Source organism: Vanacampus margaritifer, chromosome 18 (assembly GCF_051991255.1).
Source record: "Vanacampus margaritifer isolate UIUO_Vmar chromosome 18, RoL_Vmar_1.0, whole genome shotgun sequence".
Taxonomy (NCBI): domain Eukaryota; kingdom Metazoa; phylum Chordata; class Actinopteri; order Syngnathiformes; family Syngnathidae; genus Vanacampus; species Vanacampus margaritifer.
Window position 1 is genome coordinate 5,779,422 of NC_135449.1, and position 18,173 is coordinate 5,797,594.

General features: G+C 38.3%; 1 protein-coding gene across 5 annotated transcripts; it reads right to left on the reverse strand.

Annotated features, from left to right (window-relative positions):
* Positions 1–507: 507 nt before the first annotated feature.
* Positions 508–17,056, reverse strand: plekha4 (pleckstrin homology domain containing A4). 5 transcript variants are annotated; one of them, XM_077551742.1, is made up of 26 exons: positions 16,600–17,056; positions 15,690–15,856; positions 15,552–15,616; positions 12,435–12,504; positions 12,254–12,352; positions 12,095–12,167; positions 11,905–12,005; positions 10,718–10,836; positions 10,443–10,652; positions 10,104–10,383; positions 9,139–9,198; positions 8,962–9,066; positions 7,881–7,931; positions 7,705–7,785; positions 7,455–7,607; positions 7,275–7,373; positions 6,513–6,621; positions 6,349–6,416; positions 5,303–5,413; positions 5,184–5,238; positions 5,036–5,091; positions 4,535–4,666; positions 3,023–3,355; positions 2,764–2,885; positions 2,226–2,293; positions 508–2,135 (listed from the first exon to the last, which is right to left on the reverse strand). In XM_077551742.1, exons 4-26 carry the CDS (start codon positions 12,501–12,503, stop codon positions 1,255–1,257), a joined length of 3,435 nt encoding a protein of 1,144 aa, XP_077407868.1. In that variant the 5' UTR covers position 12,504; positions 15,552–15,616; positions 15,690–15,856; positions 16,600–17,056; the 3' UTR covers positions 508–1,254. The 5 variants fall into 5 exon arrangements, with proteins under 5 accessions (XP_077407868.1, XP_077407869.1, XP_077407870.1 ...); XM_077551743.1 differs by having other exon boundaries at positions 16,967–17,038; XM_077551744.1 differs by having other exon boundaries at positions 5,303–5,410; positions 15,690–17,056.
* Positions 17,057–18,173: the final 1,117 nt, after the last annotated feature.

Sequence of the window (18,173 nt, forward strand, 5' to 3'; positions counted from 1 at the left end):
TCTTTTCGCTTAGGTCTCCATTTGAGAGTTGTATTCAAAATGATCCATAATTATATTTAATAATAGAAATCATGTAGCTATATTGAATCCTCCCTTCTTTTTTTTTTTTTTTTTTAATCTTTCGAATGTTCAAAAAGAAATCCCGGCGCGTGCAAACGATCTATTAATAACCTCACGCCTGCTCTCAATATGCTGATGTTGTGATCATTTTTGGTGCGACTTTATGTGTGCGGCTGGGTAAACATAAGGTGGTGTTGTCTTTAAGAGAGCAAGCCTGGGAAGGGATGATGTAATGTGTTCGCAGACAATGATGTCATCGACTAAGACTCGGCAAGGATTTAAAGTGACAAAGGCATTTTATTATTTTTTTTATTTTTTTGGTGGGGCTCCGTCTAAATTCTGCGTCAGGTGTTTTCAGAGAGCAGCAGAAGCACCCGGGGACGTCCTTTCAAAAAAAAAAAAAAAAGAAAATAAGATATAATGTGCAAATGAATCAGGAGCTGGAGGGGCTTTCCATGTAGAGCACGACATCTTTATTAATGAGGATGTTTAAGATACAAAACACAGGAACATTTTGTCGACAGATATATCCATCCATTCATTTTACTTGATGTTAGAATTGTTATCCTCGGGGTCACAAGAACAATTTGCATGTGTGCATCTTGCATGTTCACAGTCATTTTTATTTTATTTTAAATAAACATATTTTTTTTAATCTCTGAAAAAAAAAAATCACCCTGAGCAGGGCCGTAGCTAGAAATTTTTCATTGGGGTGGCCGTAGACACGGGGTGGCCATAGGAAGCTGGTAAGGTGAGGTCATTGTTTATCATGGTTTCATTCATTCAAATCTAAACTAAAAAGCACAATGACACAAAAAATTCTTAATTCTTCCCAATTCTAAATGCTGCTTTTTACTGAATTTGTTGAGAAAGGTTCTGGATATGTGAGTATTTTATATCATGTGGATGGTATGGTAAATGTTGCTTGCTTGTGTGTAAGTAAAAATTTAAGTAAAAATGCTATTTTCTAAACTTTTTTTTTTGCTTCCACATCAATTTGAAATTTACAGTTTAATTATATAGTTAATATGAATGAATTGTGGCAGAGTATCGAGCCAGCTCTAAGGATGCTGCATCCACATGAAAATAAATCTAATGGTGGCCCGAGACCCTGTTGTTGAAAGGTTCTGGTCCAACAGATATTTTTCACTTCAGTCACTTTGACAAATAAGATGATTCAAGCAATGGTTCCTCCTACAAACTGGTCCTGAAAACGGTTACTTTCGGCTTTTGGAAAGATGCAGTCCGACTGATGCTCTTGTCATTGTGGACGGAACCGGATGAAGTCTTCGAGTTTTCCTGGTCCTCGGACTTCTTGGTCCCACCGTTCTCATCTGGGTCAAATTCCAAGGCCGTGTCTTGAAGTGGATCTTCATGTTGTGATTCTTCGATGTACAACCTGAGTGCGTCCACCGTGTTCGCTACCAGTTGGTCCGTTTCAGTATCCTCGCCCTCGCGATCAGACGCGCTTCCGACCACAGATTCGGCGACGGCGAGCTCCTCTCGCGAATGACCGTCATTCTTGGTGATGTCCGTGTCGGAGATGCTGATGTCGCAAGCGATCTTATAGAACAGCGAGTGGTTTTCTTTCATTTTTTCCAAGCTCTGAATGACGGCGGAAGACATCATGCCGGACTCGCCGCCTTCGTCGGAACAAGCGGGGTGGGGGTGGTCGCCCTTGCGTGATGTCTCCTCGGTGCTGACGTCGATATCAGGGATGTGCAGTGGTCGGAATTCGAGACGGTGGTTGGTGGAGAGGAACCACTTGGATCTCAAATCGGGAGATGAATTCTGCCTGTCATCACATTGATGAAGCTCTTGCTTGTCTCCATCCTCCATCTGTCCTCCATCTTTCTGATAGACGGTCATCGAGGTGACGTGATGCGGCGACGGCGGCCGTTTGATTTTAGTGGCGACGCCTGCCCTGCGACTGTAACTTTTATGCTGCGTTCTGCTCCCGAACTTTATGGGACCCTTTGCATGCTGTTCTTGTTTGTTTTCAGGGATCGGAGAATCCGGAGGAACGTAGCTCAGAGAAGTTCTGAAGGTCTTCTCGAGGCCGTTCGATTCATGAGCTAAAGAACGGAAATGAGCGTTCATCAAACTGGAGAGGAATATCAATTCATCTGCAACAAAATCGCAAGATAAGAAATAAGTAGGCCTACCTGATGTTGCTCTTTGCTTTCCTGATGTGTCATGGAGACGATCCTCCCGCTTGACCGGTGTAATGGCACTGACAAATAGATAGATAGATAAATATATATAATTGTATATATTTTTTTATACTAGGTGTAACGATACTGTAAAATGGAATAACTAGTTTGCATTTAGCTTTAATTGTGAGCTAGCTAAACGACAGGAATAGAGAAAGTGTATCAATATTGTAGCTAGCTAACTAGCTAGCGAGATGGATAGCTAACTAGCTAGCTAGCTAGCCTGCTAGCGAGATAGATAGAATTTTTTTTCCCGTATTATTTAATTTAAAAAATAAAAAATAAATATCTAAGGGTCACTACTCCAAGCTTCTATTTAGTCGAATCCCGTAATTCAGACTCTAAATGATTCCTTTCACATCATTTAAGATCTAAATGTTATGAAAAGTGATTATCCTAAATCAAATCTAGGTAGCCTTAGAATTTCTTTTTTTTTTTTTTTTTTTTTACAGTACTGTACAAACAGTAACAAAACTATATGATATTGTACCTTTGTATGACTCGCTGCCGGATACGTTCCACACGTCTGAGTTTGGCCTCGCGCTGCTCAGGGGTCATACAGAGGTCAGGGTCCATGTCAGGGGTCAAGTGGGAAGAAGGCTCTTCAACAGCCTGTTCACGCATTTGCAATGAGAGGGTAAATGGCATTTGCTCGGGTTAGCTATTTCAACTAATTCGGGTTACTTTTGACAGTTTTGAAGCAATAATCCAGACTATTATATTTTAATCCCGCGATTAACTCAAATAACCTTCATTTCAGAGCTGAGACCATCTGTGAGAGCTTCCATTGGCCGTGTCCCCGAAATCTCTGCAGAAGCAGCTCTGCTGACGTCCGAGTCCATTTCAGAGCTCCTGGCTGCTCGTCGGCTCGCCTTCATAAAAAGAGGCTTCTCTACTGAGAATTGAGTCGGCCTGGATTTTTTGCCAGGCTCCGGCAGCCGTCGCTGCGCCTCTGACGAGACCTGTTCGGCCAGCGGGGCTTCGAGCTCAGGCGGGGGATCCTCCACGGAAACACGCCGGGCCACCAGGGAAGACGGCAGCACGGCGGTAACCACTTGTGTCACCCTTAAAGGAAAGGGGGCCTGAGGAAATATATGGTTGGGTTCAACGGACAGAAAATAGTGTTGAGTCACAGACTTATAGTAGAGAAGGCTAAAAGGTAGCGGCCATCTTAGCAGTGGCAATATTCCCATTAAAGGTAAAATTATTGACAGTAGTATGTTCTATGCAGCCCCTCTAGTCTATTTTGGTTATTATTGTTAGTGGAATATGAGTTAACACTTTGACTGCCAAAAACGTTAAATAACGTTTAGTAAAATCCTATGGAGGAGTGCCAAAGACGTTAAAAGACGTTTTTTTTCAAAACAGAGGTGAAACTAACCATTTTCTATTGTTGATTACTGAAGAACGGAATAAGGTAGAAACAAACTTTTTTTTCTGATGAAAGATGAGAGTGCAATATTTCATTTGGTAGTATGTGTGTTTCCATAGTCCAAAGACATAATTTTCTGTGGACCTTGAAAGATCAGTCAAAAAATGCTTAAATCGGCTGGCACCCACGGCATCCCTTTTCTGAAAACGTCTGGCAGTCAAAGAGTTTTAAGCAGCAAAATCAAGCTTTTTAAAAAAAAAAAAAATCAATATCAGAAGGCGGCCATTTGGCCACTTGCTGTAGAGTAAAAATGACATCACAGTTGCTAAGGTCTCAGGTAACAACCAATCACAGCTCAGCTTCAGTAAACAGGTTAACTGTGATGTCATCCGAAGTTGACAGCAAGTGACAAAATGGCCGCCGCCCGAGATGGATAAAAAAAAATGCTGGATTTTGCAGCATGACTCATATTCCAACAAATGTAATATTAATCATAACGTCATGTTTAGACTAGTGAGGTCACATATAACATATTATTGTCAAGAAATGTTTGCTTCCACTTTAAGAGTAATGGGAAGCATGGACATATAGCTTAGCATCATGTACGCACGCAGCTATGCTATTTTTGAAAGCGCTAACATCGTGGCTCAGATAAGTTTGGGTCAACTTTAAAAAAATAATAATTTTCAAGATTTTTATTTATTTATTTACAATTATCTTGTTCTGTATTGGGTGTTTTTAATGGACGATCAGCTCAAATGGACGACTCATTCCTCCAATCACACCGTTAAATGGGGGTTCCGCTTTATTAGAGCATTTATTGGAGCTTGTGCTTAACAAAATGTCCGCTGGCACAAAATCAGATTTGTTTGTGATCAGCCTAACAAACCTCTTGCGTTTCTGAACTTTGACTTTGGGTGTCGGCAGCTGGAGAGCGTATGGGAGGTTTCTTCCTATTAGTCATCCTCTCCTGGTTCCTCTTCATCCTCTCCATCTGCTCCTCCTCGCTCATCTTCATCTTCTAAAAGGCGACACGGGGCGACTTAGAACATCGCACTTGTTAGCGCAGATATTCACGTGTTAGCATGTGATTGTGCATGCGTGTGAATGTATCCATGTATGTGAGAAAAGTATGATAGGTGCCAGAAGGGGATAGGGGGGAAGAGAGGTGTTGGGGGGGTGCTGCTCTCTGCTTCCCCCTTTCGGCCAAAGCGAGTAATGCAACATGCCCTAATTGCAGGGAAGATGACAGAATCAAAGAATTTTCATTTGGCTGCGATAGCAAAGAGGTAAAAAAAATCAGTTTTGGAGCGGATCTATATTTGGCTGCGTGTTTGGGAACACATTAGCCAGTAAAAACCAGCGCAGTGGAAAATAAGAGGAGTCCAACCTTGGTTAATTGGGATGTTGTATCGGCTGTGTTCCCCTTCGTCATCCCCTGAGATGCTAGTGAGGTAAAAAAAAATGACAAATGGTAAAAGAAGAGGCATAAAAGTGAAGAGAATGTGTCATTCTTTTAAACGGGAATCAGTGCAAACCGGATGCGTCAGGTTGACTTTTGCCTCTTCTGTGTTTGCGATCGCCGTAAATCCCCTAAATGACGACAACAGATTCATCAAAAGTGTCCAATTTTGCTTGTGAAACGTTTTGTCCTCACCTCATATGGGGAATCGGTCCAGCCGAGGTCCTGGCTCCTGCTCTGAATGCTTTCCAGCAACTCCTGAGGTAAAGGAGGGCGGACTGGCGGTGGCTCGGGTTCCACATTCTGCTGGGATTCAAACATGGCCGTCATATATGCCTCAATTTCGCACACTGATGGACATAAGTATCGCAACTCGGGTTCGGCATCAGAACTGGGATCCACTGTGCTATGGTTTGGGTTTCAAATTTCAAGTTTCAAAATAGTCTCAGTTTATAACAGTGGTTCGGGTTATAGATGAGGAAAGCAACCCTCAGAATGTATAAGGTCCAAAAAAAAAAGTGTAAATTTTTTTTTAATAAAAAATGTGTAAAAAAAAAAAAAAACTCAGAATGTGTAAGGTCAAAAAAAATGTGTAAGGTCAGGTTTGAAAGTAGGGTTTCAAATTAGGGCTGGCTATGTTTCAAAGTAGGGTTTTGAACCATGGCTAGGGCTTCAAATGAAGATTTTAAACTACGGCTATGGTTTCAAAATGGGATTTTAGACTAGAGACAGGGTTCGAAAAGCAGACCTACAGTCTCAGATTGCGGTTTTAAATAAGATCTATGGGTTTTAAGATTAAAGTTAGGGTTTAAAAGTAACATTTTAAACTAGGGTTAGTTTTAGGGTTTCAAAGTAGGATTTAAAAAAAGGCCCAGTGTCTCATATCAGGGTTCTAAATAAAATGTAGGGTCTCATCTGAGTGTTTTAAACGAGAGTTAGGGTTTCAAAATAGGGTTTATTAAACAAGACCTAAAACCCTAATTTGAGACACTAGGTGTGTTTTAAATTTGGGTTAGGGTTTCAAAATAGGGTTTTTAAACTAGGACTAGGATTTAGAATTTTGATTTTAAGGGTTTTAAACAGTGGCTTGGGTTTCAGATTATGGTTTAAGGCACATGACCACTTAGTTCTCCTTGAATCTTAATTTTTCATTGTTGAGCAGATTGTGAAAAAAGAAAAATACTCTCATAGAAAGCCGGACTAGTTGTAAAGGACAGTTGACAGAAACACAGCGGCCTTACTATTGGCACGTGAGGAATCTCTGTGGCAGAACCAGAAGATCCAGGATGCGGGCCTGAGGACTCGAACCCTGAACACGACGTAAACTTGAAGTTAGGTCAGTTTAATTTCGCAAAATGACTAAACTAAATTGTAGATGATAAATCGGAGAGGCACAGATACTAACTGTGGCGTTTGTGTAATCCCAGCAGGAAGCGGAAGTGGTCCCTGTTCACCTTTAACCCTGCGAGAATGTCCTCCATCATCCAGAGCTCCCTCTGGGCCCGACACTGCTCCTGGAAGCAAGTAAGGAAAGACAGAAAGAAAAAAAGAAAAAAAAAAGTTTGAGTGTGTTTCTTAACTCATTCACTGCCATTGACGGCAAAAAACGTCGAAAAATCATTTTAACTATTTCTATTAGATTAACATTTTTTTCCACTTTTGCTAACAAGAGTATGAAAACCTAAAAAAAAAAATTGTACATTTAGAACAGATATGAAATTTGTGATTAATCGTGAGTAAACTAGTGAAGTCATGTGATTAATTGTCCCAAATTTTTAATAATCTTTTTTTATTATTTTTTTTTATTCATTCACTGCCATTGACGGTTATAAACGTCGAAAAATCATTTTAACTATTTCTATTAGATTAACATTTTTTTCCACTTTTGCTAACAAGAGTATGAAAACCTAAAATGTTTTTTTAAATTGTTTTTATGAATTTATGACAGTGAATGAGTTAATAATTGCATATGTTGTACTGTCCATATGCACCTTGGCCACTTGAGGGCAGTATAATAGACAAGTTGATATACATGGAGCTGGTCAGAGGATAAATAATATATGCCATTGAAGCTCCTCGTTAGCCCTTCTATGACGTTTGCTAGCATTAAGCTAAACATAATTACCAAAACTTAACTTGTAGTTGCCTTTGTTTTATGCAAACATACCTGCGGCATTCCAAAGTGGCAAACGTGCTGCAGGTGTGAGCGAAAAACGCAAAGTTCACTTTCCATCCTCTCATACTGACTCCACACAACCTCCATTTCCTAAAAGACAAATACAGAGGTAAATATAAATGTGAGATGAAATTATTATTACAATCCTGCTTCCCTAAACTTTTTGCATACCAATGACACGTCGCACATCCTGGCCCGGATTGTGACCAGTTCCTCCAGCAGCAAAACCTTCTGGGTCAGAGCCTCTTCCTGAGCACGGGGTCCCTGGCTGCTCCAGTCCTCTAGCTGCAGCCTCAACACCTCTAAAGCACACTGGACACTCTCCTGTGAAGAGAAAATTCACTCTAAAAAAATATATTCATCATAGAAATGTTTTTTTTTTTTGTTTTTTTTTTCCGTTAGCAACTATTGCGCTAGCGACCTTGTCCATTTGGAGTTGCGAGAGTTCAACGGACAAAGACTGCAGAAGCTTGTCGCACCCACACAACCTTGTCAACACAGCCTGGAAAAGAGGAAAAAAATATTACAATCTGAGCTGAGAAGGACGCACGTTATCGTTGCTCTTATGGCGCCGTTCACGTATTGAAGGCTACTTACGTCGGCGTCACTTTCTAGAGGTCTGATTGGCGTTGGGTCAGACTTTGGAGGCTGGAAAATCCAAATTATGGAGATTATATGAGAAAAATCTTGCGGCGCACCACCAAAGAAAATATATGTGGAAGTGAAGATGATTTTTTTTTTAATATTAATATAAAAAAATATATTTCCCAAAAAATATATATGTAAAATAATTTTTCTTTTTTAAATTTTTATTATTATATGATATTAATTAAACTAACTATAATTATAGTGAAAATGTCTGTCATTTTCTTCTTTTCACACATGAGCTTTTAATTGCCCGATGCTGCTAATTTTGAATTGTAATTAATCACATGACTTCAATAGTGTAAATGTACAATTTAAAAAAAATCTAGGTTTTCATGCTTAACAAAAGTGGAAAAAAATGTTAGGCTAATAGAAATAGTTCAAATGAATTTTTTACGTCAACAGCCGTCAATGGCAGTGAATGAGTTAAATGTATTTATTTACTTTTTTTTTTAAAATTATCTTATACCCAACAAATACTCCATATATATATATATATATATATATATATATATATATATATATATATATATACACATACAAAAAAAAACTAATACTAAATCTAATAAAATCGAAACTAAAACAAAGCATATTTGCAAAAAAAAAAAAAAAAATTTATTATTATATAAACTAATTCAAAGTAACTCAATAATAATAATAATAATAATAATAAACTAAATTCAGAACTAAATAAAAACTAATTATCATGGAAAATCCCAAACTATATAACCCTGTTGCTAACATGTGCTAACACAACACCAGAGATGTCCAGGCGGGGCCATCCCAATTTTAGAACACTGAACGCCGGTTGCCATGGCAATGAAAAATTTGCATCACAAACCAGCGAAAAATTATGAATTGTGTTCAGATCAGATTGTTACATAACTCTCACTGTTTAAGTATAATCATTTGTGCTGCCCCCCCAAAAAAATGAATTTATGACATTTTTGCATTTAATCAACAATATACAAATCAACACACACACAACTTCTCCGTATATACTATAGAAACTCAATATTGTTGGGATACTGACAGATAAATGGCTGCGGTGCTGGTTTTGGGTTTGGTGGCCATGTGCAACCCTGGATGAGGGCGGCAAAGGGGGCAGCAGGTCCGTGTGGGCCCCGGTCGAGTAGCTCTAAAGAAAGAGGCAACGTTAAATAAATCACAAGACATTAAAAAGCAGGTTTGTATGCATTTTGCAAATCACCTTTCCTAAAGGTCTTCGCCCAGTGGGGGCGTGATGTACAGATCCATATATCGGTGTGGGCTACAAACACAGATGTGATATACAGTATGTCATATAAGATGCTTGCAAAAGTCAAATTTAATTATACACTTTACATACTGACATATTCAACATATATTAAAAAATATTTGCAAAATCTCCTATTCAAATGATGTCAATTATACCATGATGTATTTTCACTGGTTGATGCAGCACTTCATCACCACTAATTACATTTGTCAATTTAGTGTAGCGGATTCACAAATAGCTTCTTGGCGACTTTTTGTTGTTGTTGTTGTTGTTGTCAAAAGCGTCAAATCAAAGCTCATTTGTAGTTCTAAACATATTTAGTGTGTTTTTTGTTTTCAATGTTATTCCTCTCTCCTACAGCACCCATTACAATTACATGCAAATTTGCCAATTATGCAAATTAGGCGATGACATCATTTAGTTCTTCTAGTGACTTTTAGGACAGATAAAAGCTACTTGAGTTGGCAACACTAATTAAAATACTTAAAAATTGTACACAGGGACCACAGAACCACATTAAATTTGGATTGTATATTAGTTATTATATGATATGTCCAAATATGGTCAATTTCACATTTTTCGCCAAATTGATACTTTTGGTTTGTCCCCACGTCATCTGCCACTTACATGCGTCAAAGTGATAAAAAAAAAAAAAAAAAAAAAAGGGATGACAACAAATCTCGGAGAAGTGTCATAAAACATTATGTTTCCTAAAGATTGAAAGTCTGGATGGTTTTAGCGAATAAAAATAGATTTGTTGATCAAGCAAAACTGACATTTTCAGCTTTTTTTTTTTTTTTTTTTTTTTAACCCTCTTGTGGCCATTTTACGATCAGGAATTAGCCATCAGACATTGGAAGCGTAGAAAGTGACCATTCATTTCATGCAATTTGAAGAAAAAAAAATGCTACGCTAACCTTAGCGATGTTCGGCCACCTCTCTGTGACAGGACTGGCGGGAGTGGATCTGAACTCCATCTTGGGTGAGGCAGGTGTGTAGTACAGCGTGTCCGCCATCGTGCCCGAGCCATCCTGGGGTCGAATGTCAACCCTTCCCACCGGCGTGTGAGAGCGAGACCCCAGCTGACTCCGGGAGGTCAAAGAACCCGCGCCGATGATTTCCGCATGCGATGCGATGAAAGGGAGAGAATCCGCCTCCCGGTTCGGACCCCAAGGGCTAGGGGTTCGAGCTGAAGGGCTGCGCAAAAGCAAAACGAGTGAAACTACGGAAGCAGGAGGGAGTCTTTGGAAACAAACCTTGAGTTCCTCTGATGAACGCTCTTCCTGCCTCTCAGCTCCGGGTTCGACGTCACAATCCTTCCTCCGCTCAGATGAGTCTGCTCGCCGAGAGTTCTGCTGACGTGTCTCGGTTTCGGACACGTCTCCTCGTGTGACGGGGACTTGGGGAGGTCCACCGACTCGGTGCTGCCGCCTATCTGAGTGAAATCTTGGTAGCTTGAGCAGCGCCTGCGAACGATTGGAATTGGACCATTTCCACCATGATATCTACATTTTGTGAGACCGTCACATACCTTTGCATCGAACCGTCCGTCTCCATGGAAGCAGACTGACTGAGCGCTCGGACCCAACCCAGCATGTCCTCCTGAGTGTCGGCGCTGAAGTAATAAGACCGCATCCCCTGGTGCACTACCTTGTTCACGAATAATACCACGCAGTGTTAATGTTGTGAGTTATGATGGTTATAAAAAGTCTACACACCCCTGTTTAAATGCCAGATTTTTGTGATATAAACAATGAGCCCCAAATAAATCATTTTTAAAACTCATGAACGATAATCTCAATTGAAAAAAAACATCAATTTGAGAAAAATAATATGGTTGCACAAGTGTGCACACCCTTTTTAACTGGGATGTGGATGTGTTCATTCGCACTTATATTAAAAGTGAGTTAGCACAAAATTGCCACTATTTAAGGTGCCTCTGATTAATCCTAAATAAAGTTCAGCTGTTCAAGTGGACTTTTCCTAATATTTCTATTTTACCTAGGAATGTACAGTACCACTCGACCCCCCCACCCCCGCCCCCCCAGACCAATACCAATGCAAGTATTTACTCCTTGAGTACCGATACCTCTAGTACTTTTGATAAATAAAATTTCATTTGACACAATGGCTTTGTATCTTTGCCTTAAGTATCGGTGGCTGGTATCGGCAGCCTCTATGAGTACCCGATAATTTAAAATAAGGCCAGTATCGGCCCAATACCGATATACTCACCCATCCCTAATTCTAAGTGAAGCCTGAAGGTTTCAATCTCATCAATCTTGATATGCATTTAGGAAAAAATGTGTTGTGGTCCAATAAAGTCAGAAAAATGTCAGGAAAAGCCTACTAGAACATCTGAAATTGATTTGAGGTTAATCAGAGACACTTTATAAGCGTTGTGACTCCCATTTAACATGAGATTGAATGTGGTTTTGGTTAAATTTGAACAAAGTTATACATCTTTGATATAATGTGGTTGCACAAGTGTGCACAGCCTTTTTAACTGTTTATTTTTATTCACCCTCCGAAAAAGAATAGAGTTGAAAAAAGAATACAGGTTACAAGTTACGTTAATAGTGAAAAATTTCTGGAAATTTATTTGCTAACCTTGCATTTGAACAGGGGTGTGTAGACTTTTAATATCCACAGTGTATTTTTTATTTTTTTTTATATAAACACATATACGCAAAAGAGCAATAAAAAAAAAAAAGGTACCTTGAAGGTGAACTTCCTGTTCTTGCATTCTCTCGGCGTGCAGAACAAGATTTTGTAGCTGGGCAGCGGAATGCTCCCCAGCACGGGTTCTTCTCTGCTGTCTGATTGGGACGCAAAAACAAGTCAACAAAAGCCGGCGAGATTCATTGAGAAAAATAAGAAAGTCTAGCGCTGATAACAAAATGTTTACCCTTATAGTAGAACAAACAGTAGTTGGAGAGGACGAACCATCTTCGCTTCCATAATTTCAAACCAGTGCTGTCCTATAGAGGAATTATGATAAATAAAGATGAATGCCTTTTGGTAATAGCAATGATTAATGTATATATTTTAAAAAGGCGTTAAGAACTTTTTTGTTGAGCCATCCTCTGATGACCACGGGGCGGTTGGGGTCTCTCTTGGCTGCCTGACATCTTTTGCCAAATGTTTGCAACTTGCCATCGCTTTCCTGGACAGTTTGATGATAACAAAGTTGCATTTTTTTTAAATGGATAAATACTACAATATAAAGCAAATCGATTCTAACCAACCCTTCTGACTGGAAAGTATGAAATGGTGGCCACGCTGGATGCTTGGCTTACTCGGTCCTGCTCATCCATCCTGCGGAGGACATTTAATGAAAAAACAAAACAGCGTACTCAACTGTAGCCTCGATCTATGTTTAATATTGCATTCAAATGAATGAGCGATATTCATATCAAGTGCGCCTGGCCTTACCACAACCTCGCTACGTGGAATCATTCCCACGCTCAACACCCCGAAGCCTCCGAACACGCCGGCCGAATTCCCTTATGACTTGCCCTTCCTCCCATGTCAACTTTTTCATTCTGACTTGGTGTCGCCCTCACCCACTTGCAGCGACATTCTCCCACTTATTCTATTCTGGGCCACCCAGCATGTCCACTATGACTGCAGAAGTGACAGGTGACAACAGCTGCATGGCCCTGGTGGCTGGGAGTGTTTGAAAAACAAAACAAAAAACAATCTGGCGAATGGCCGACCGGCATGGGACGTCAAGAAATATGTGTCCTAAACTGAAGGAATGCGGACGGGGAGTGCTGAGGAATCGAATTCCAACTAAAGATGGAGGAGACAAATGTGTAAGCAGTGACCACGTTTGTTTCTGCGGACACATGCAAGCATAAACTGAATTTCCCAATAAATAAATAAAAAGTCCCTATATACATCATGGCTTAAAAGTAAAATAAAAAATAAAAAGAAGAAAAAAAGCTTGACTATACATCATTGATTTTTTTTTATAAAAAAAAAAAAAAGAAGCCTTACTATGCATACATCATGGCTTTTTAAATTTTATATAAAAAATACTTACTTATACATCATGTTTTTTTTTTTTTCTAAAAAAAAAAAAACCTGTACTATACCCCTCCCTGGCTGGTTCTCAATTTTTTTCTAAGTCAACCATTTTTTAAAAATATTTTCAAAGTGCCACCTCTGGAGCCTCAGCAGGGGGGGCTCTCGCCTGTCATATCCGACATAGGGGCGCTATGGGGTGACCACATGTGCCCCCTCCCTGGCTGGTTCTCAAATTCTTTCATGACCATTTTAATTAAAAAAAAAAAATCCTTACATCATCATCATGGCTTTTTATTTATTTATTTTTACTTATAACTATATATGCATGCAAACATAAACCGCATTTCCCAATAATAATAAAAAAATCCTTATATACATCATGGCTTAAAAAAAAAAAAGCTGTACTATACATCCTGGCTTTTTTAATTATATATTAAAAAAATCCTTACTTATACATCATGGCTTTTTTTTTTAATAAAAAAAAAACTGTACTATACATCATGACTATTTAAAAAAATTTTTTTTAAAGCCTTACTCTACATCATGGCTTTTTACATTTTTTATTTATAAATATATATATGCATGCAAGCATAAACTGCATTTCCCAATTTAAAAAAAATCCTTATATACATCATGGCTTAAAAAAAATAAAACACAAAAAAAAACCCTTGACTATACATCATTGATTTTTTTTTGAAAAAAAAAAAGCTGTACTATACATCCTGGCTTTTTTAATTATATATAAAAAATCCTTACTTACACATCATGGCTTTTTTTTTTTTTTTAAATAATAAAAAACCTTACTATACATCATGGCTTTCTACATTTTTTATTTATAAATATATATATGCATGCAAGCATAAACTGCATTTCCCCATTTTAAAAAAGTCCTTATATACATCATGGCTTTAAAAAAAAAAAAAAAAAAAACCTTGTCTATACATCATTGATTTTTTTATTTGGCTTTTTTTAACAACCATGTTTAGTAAGGCTTTTTTTTTTTTTAAACGACCATGTATAGTAAGGTTTCGTTTTTTTGTTTGAAAACAAAACAAAACAACCATTAAAGCGTTTTTTTTATTTTTATTATTCAAACGACCATGTACACTACAGTATGGCGTTTTTCTTTTTTAAAAAGACAATGGCATATTTAAAAAAAAAAAAAAAAACAGATAATAAGGTGTTGTCTTTTTGTTTTGTTTTTACAACCATGTATATAGGAAGGCGGTTAAAATAAAAAAGACCATGCATTTAATTCAAAATGTGTCATTATAATGATGATAATGATTATGATGATTATTATTATTCATGCGGCAATTTCAATGAGTCTTTGTTCAGTCGCTCAATGGCTTTTCTACGTTCCACATTGCTCTCTTCCTATACTGATGATCAGCATACATCTATTCCTGCACTATTGACCTCGTTTAAACAGCAGATGAAAAAGATAAGCTGGAAGGAAAAATCTGAGCGTCAGCCCCCCCCCCCCCCCCACTTCCCATACCAGCTGATCGCCAACCACAACCTCCTTTCAAGTCAGTCACGGACTAAATGAATGCCAACAATCACATCTTTGTCAAGTCAAAGAGATGAGAATCATCTCCAACATCCCCCCCCCTCCCAACCTTCTGGGGGTGTTATTGTTAAGAGTTTTGCAGCATCTTCTTGATAAACGAGTGAGGAGAAGAAGCGAAACGATGGGGTCAAAATGCTGGCGTGGGAGAGAAGACTTGAAATGCAAAAGCGAGATGAGGATGGAGGACAAACGTCGAGTGTGCGCGCCGCACAGAGTGAGCTTTGTGAACTCGGAAACATTTGCATGTCTCCTACACGCTGGCCGACATTTACAGTCAAGTCAAGCATCCATTGCGCGTTTGACCTTCATTGGCCAAACTATGGATAACCACGAAAACAATGTACATTGTGTGTTGTGAATGTGACGTAAAGCTACACTATAGTTGCACATAAACAAAAGTACAGTATTAAGAATTTGTCAAATGTGGTCTAACTTTGTGTAAAGGTGATTTATCATAAATTCACTTAATTGCTCCAAAAATGATTATATAAAATATCTGTATGTCTCTTTAGACACTTCCTGAAACATTCCATAAAAAAAAATAAATAAATAAAAAATACATTTAAAAAAAAAAAAATATATATATATATATATATATATATATATATATATATACATATACATATACATATATATATATATATATATATATATATATATATATATAATAAAAAAAAAAAAAAAATATATATATATATATATATATATATATAATAAAAAATAGCATAAAATGAAAATAAAAAATGCCAGATTGTCGTACCTGACTAATGGGGCCACTTGGCAGGCGTCCTCCTCACAGCATCCCACGTTGAGCTGGTCCACTTCCTGTTTTGTCCAACAAAACACACTGCGTAATCTGTCTTTTTATACGTACAAACTCCCTGGCTGCGCGTTCTACCTGTGTGGCGTCTGTTCATCTCTCCTCGCTCTCCTCGACACGCTGCCAGCACTTTCCTCCTTTGCCCTCCCTACCACCCCTTCTCGGGCTTCTTCGACCCTCCCGGCACAGCCCGGCCACAGCCCGGCCACAGCCCCTCTTGTCTTTTGCTGAGCGTGGGCTTGTGACTGAGGAATTTATGGGCGAAAAAAAAAAGAAAAAAAAAATACGTAACAGCTGGTCGGTCCTCTCTTGGGGCCCGTTGCTTTGTTGAACTGTCATCTTGGAGCTTAAATAGCAAACAATTCTTCAAAAAAGAGGCTTCAAGCTTTTTTTTGTTGTTGCTCCTAACTGAAGTTTAATGACACTAATCATAGTGAACTCGCAGTCATATGTTATTTATCCTCTGCATAGAAAACTATTATTAGCACCGTACCGATGAGCTGAGTGGAGTTATGTTTTATACTGCCCCCAGGTGGCCAAGGTAATTCAGACACTGTGAAGATCGTTAAGTGACTGACTAACTAATAATTGACTCTTCTATTCCTCAGATTAATGGCATCAAAGTGCTCTTTTGATGCAAAAATGTATAGTGTGCTTTAATATAATGTACACCTGTTAGCTAGCAGGCTAGCCACCATGTTTTGCTAAATTACTGAAGAAAACCCACCAAAACATTTCATACATACAGTACTGGAGAGAAAATTCTTCGACAAACCTAAAGGCTCATCTTGAAAAAATAAAAAAATAAAAAAGTAAGTAAATATGACAACATGAAACATTCATCTATTCATAGATGACACAATAACATTAGTAAAGAAAACCATTTAAAAATGTTAACATTGTGGTCATCTCAAAATAAAACATTAAACAGAAGATAATAAAAGTTAAAAACACTGAAAACAAAATAGACACAAATATAAGGGCTCACGTCTCGTGCTGTGTGGAACGCCAAGGAATTCAAGTGTAGGACATCACATAGTTTGGGACCAGAATCCTAAAACAAACTCTTAAGTGTCCAAAGGGAGCCCAGATTATAAATTAAGGGCTCCCTCTTACGTCTTCCAGTTAAGAAGCAAGCGACAGCATTTTTTTGAACCAGTATGAGGGATGTTGTAGTATTAAATTGAAAGTTGATTCTCGTAGTGTGCTGTTCTATCCCCCGGAGAGCTGCCATCATTGTCGTACAAGAGGAAGCTATCAAAGGCATTCTAAGTGCTTAGATAAGATGACGCCAATGCTAAATTTAGCCACACTGGTGCACCGTCATCCTGTCAAAAAGCCACAAATATAGTTACCATGTCGTCTTGTAATTAGTGGCTCACATGTCCAGGCCATTTGGTTTGGGGCAGACAGGTCGGGAAGTCCCGTTCTCACGGGGGGGGGGGTTGTCTCTCTCTCTCGCTCTCGATATTTATGACCCGCTCCTGCCTTGTTAACATTTGCCACAATCAGCATGTTGACTGACAGCTGCATTGCTGCCTCTCGGATGCTTGTGTTTGGTGTTCTCAACCAGGAAGCCAGTCCGTGGCGCTCATGGGTAATGTAGTTTTTTTTTAATAATCATAACGCCATCACTTATCAGTGTGACGAAGTGCAGTTATACACCACCACCAACTAAATAAACAGATTAAAAAAATAGATAGATGCATAAATAAATACATACATATGTAAATAAATAACTTAATTAATATTTTTTGAAGATAACTAATAGATAATAAACAAATAACGTTATCATTATTATTATTATAAAAGTGGTGTATTATATACCACATTCGTGTTGGCAGTGAGTTTAAATTTCCAGCAGGGGGAGCCATTTAATAGCTGTGGTTCAAGTTTAGGCTGTCAGCATATGACAAAGGCTATTAAAATGCAAGCATGAATTATTATCAAAACAGAAATACACTTCTTTTTTTTTTGCAGAAAACGTTATTATTGAAAGTGACAAGCACAGATTGACAAAAACACGTGGAATAAATCTTTGAAAATTTTTCAAAAGGACCTGAATAATGATATTGGATGCACAGACTGAAAAAGGCCAGAAAAATGGTTGACTTTGTATTCCTGACAGTAAACCGAAGGTGTCAGGATTAATGAGGCTGCCAATCAGGGATGTCGTTGGCCAAGATGGGAATAATAATAACACACACAGGAGCACATAGCCGAAAAATGTAATTTCAAAACCAGCCATTGAATCCAAGTCATCAAGCTTGCGTTGGCATGAAACATTGATATGCAAAACAATAACGCGAATACTTGATCAATCATCTTTATTCATATTCCACAAATTCCCAATACAAGATCATCACTGGTTCATCGCTAAACAAACATTTTATACAGTATACTGAAATGATTAGTTCATCTAAAGTTACTCACAAATATTCAGTAAAACCCAAATCTACCACTATGGTATAAAAATGCAATAGCAAAGTCATGATTACAGTAATTAAAGAAAGACAAAAATATAGGGGACTGAGTAGTGAGCCTTGTGGAACGTCACCATTT